Source organism: Octopus bimaculoides, chromosome 18 (assembly GCF_001194135.2).
Source record: "Octopus bimaculoides isolate UCB-OBI-ISO-001 chromosome 18, ASM119413v2, whole genome shotgun sequence".
In the NCBI taxonomy this organism is placed as follows: Eukaryota; Metazoa; Mollusca; class Cephalopoda; order Octopoda; family Octopodidae; genus Octopus; species Octopus bimaculoides.
The window spans coordinates 9354509-9356938 of NC_068998.1; the positions used below are offsets into that span (position 1 = coordinate 9354509).

General features: G+C 39.8%; 1 protein-coding gene across 1 annotated transcript in view; it reads left to right on the plus strand.

Moving 5' to 3' along the window:
* The window catches only part of LOC106870511 (coiled-coil domain-containing protein 148), a 61034-nt gene that overhangs the window by 25365 nt on the left and 33239 nt on the right, over positions 1-2430 (plus strand). The window contains exons 7-8 of the mRNA XM_052974528.1: positions 385-591; positions 1945-2246. Coding sequence (XP_052830488.1) covers positions 385-591; positions 1945-2246 — 509 coding nt within the window. The remainder of the gene's footprint in view (positions 1-384; positions 592-1944; positions 2247-2430) is intronic.

Sequence of the window (2430 nt, forward strand, 5' to 3'; positions counted from 1 at the left end):
GTGTGTGTGTGTGTGTGTGTGTGTGTGTGTGTGTGTGTGTGTGTGTGTGTGTGTGTGTGTACTCATATACACGCAGCACATTATCAATAGCAACGAAGCTTTCGTTTGAGTGCAGTTGGGCTACTTAATGTTAAAAAAAAAAGCACGTTTCTCTTTGTTTTGTTTTCTTTTTCGGATCGTAAAATATGAACGAGAATTTGCAAAAGGAAGCCTGGAAACTGCCTTAATCACCCAATAGCAAAAATACTTCAATTTAAATCCATTTCGTTTCGTAAAACAAAAAAAAGAAATGTCTTTTAATGTCTCTCTCTAAGCTGTTCGGTTAGCATATATGTGTTTTAATGTTATATATGAATTAATAATTATTTTCATATTTTCTTATAGATCCAGCATCAGAAATGGTGGAATTGCTGGCGTTTTTGCCGCGACCACCGCAGCAATCTCTTTAGAGCGTGGCATAGGTTAAAGACTGAGCTATTCCAAAAGACATGCATCATATTTGCCGAAGTTTGCCTCACTTACGAACTGGACGAAACCCAGATGAAAAACAAACAAGCACAGAGGGAGCTCTGTGACCAACTGTATGAGAAAGTTAGTTAAACTTGTGTAGTCTCTCTCTCTCTCTCTCTCTCTCTCTCTCTCTCTCTCTCTCTCTCTCTCTCTCTCATTTTCTCTCTGTTTCCCTTTCTCTGTCTCAATATCTCTCTGTCTCTCTCCGAGCGGCCCACTATTCAAAGGTTCAGTACTCTGTTTCCTGAGTTCTAGGGTTTTGGGAAATGTGGAGGGGAGGAACCAAATCGAATCCACTATGGCACCCAAGAGGAGGAGGAGGGGGAAGAAGAAGAAGAAGAAGAAGAAGAAGAAGAAGAAGAAGAAGAAGAAGAAGAAGAAGAAGAAAAGAAGAAGAAGAAGAAAAAGAAGAAGAAGAAGAAGAAGAAGAAGAAGAAGAAGAAGAGGAGGAGGAGGAGGAGGAGGAGGAAGAAGAAGAAGAAGAAGAAGAAGAAGAAGAAGAAGAAGAAGAAGAAGAAGAAGAAGAAGAAGAAGAAGAAGAAGAAGAAGCGTTTCCTAAGTAAGTGGTGGGTTATTCACTTTGAGCCATAGATAAAAACGCCCCTTCTCACTAACTCCAAAGAAGGTTCAAGATCGTTTCATGTACAGGGAAGGTGACGGCCTCAGTTTTTTGGGATGCAAAAGTATTGTGTTTATTAAACTATCTTCAAAATTTAGAAAATTACCATTTTCAAATCTAACAACGTGAGATATTCAACAATAGCACTTTGTAGTAAAGATTGTTTGTCAACATATCATGGCAGTCCTGGTTTAGGACCAATGTTGCTGTAATTTAGCCCTAGGAGACATCGTCTCTAGTTGGCTATACGACACAGTCTGTGTCCTTATACTTTCGAAAGTGCTACACCATTAATGGAGATTACTATTCCAAATTGCTGAGGCAATTATGGAAGTCTATCACCCAAATTATGGAAGTCTATCACCAAACACCCAGGGAAACTGATGAAAGGGGTTTCGTTTCAGCAGGACAATGCTCCAGTCCTTGGCTTCGATGGATGTTAGCACGACTTGGCTTTGAACTGGTTGAGCAATCACCCCATTCTCCTGATTTGGCCCCATCTGTCTATCATCTGTTCCCCAACATGACGAAACATTTGGCAGGGAATTAGCATCGCTGTGCTGATGACGTCATATCTGCCGTTGACCATTTTTCGGCCAGAAGGATCAAAGCTTCTTCACCAATAGGATCCGAGTACTACAACAGCGTCGGAAGAATGATGTGGACCACAAGGTGGACTATGTTGAAAAATAAACCTCATTTAATCACAATCCATGACAGCTATCCAGGTGAAACTATAAACTTGTCAGCCGACTCTCGTAAGTATATTTATCATATTTTACGCTTGATTTCACATTTTTTTTTTGTTTGTTTAGGTAACATCTTGGCGTGAGAATAAATATGAGCAGATGTTACTGGAGATGAAGCTGCTGGAGAAGAAGTCTGAAGAAGTAGCAAGGAATGAACGGCAGAAAATGGAGAAGATGAAACAAAGGAGAGACCAAACCAAGCAGGAGGTAATTCTAGAAAGGAGGAGAGAAAGGAGAAAAGAAGGCCACGTGTACACTGACGTCAATTGCAGTTCTTTTCTCTTTTATCTTTTACTTGTTTCAGTCATTGCGGTGCAGCAATGCTGGGGCACCGCGTTGAAGGGTTTCGTCGAACAATCGACATCAGCGTTTAATTTTATCTAAGCCCTTCTATTTGTTTCTTTTGCCAAACTTCTAAGTTATATGGACGTGCTCAAACCAACAGCAGCCATAAAGCATTGGAAGGAAAAACACAGATACACATAATGCCATGCATCTATTTCCAAGTGTATATATGTATGTATGTATATATATATATATATATATATATAT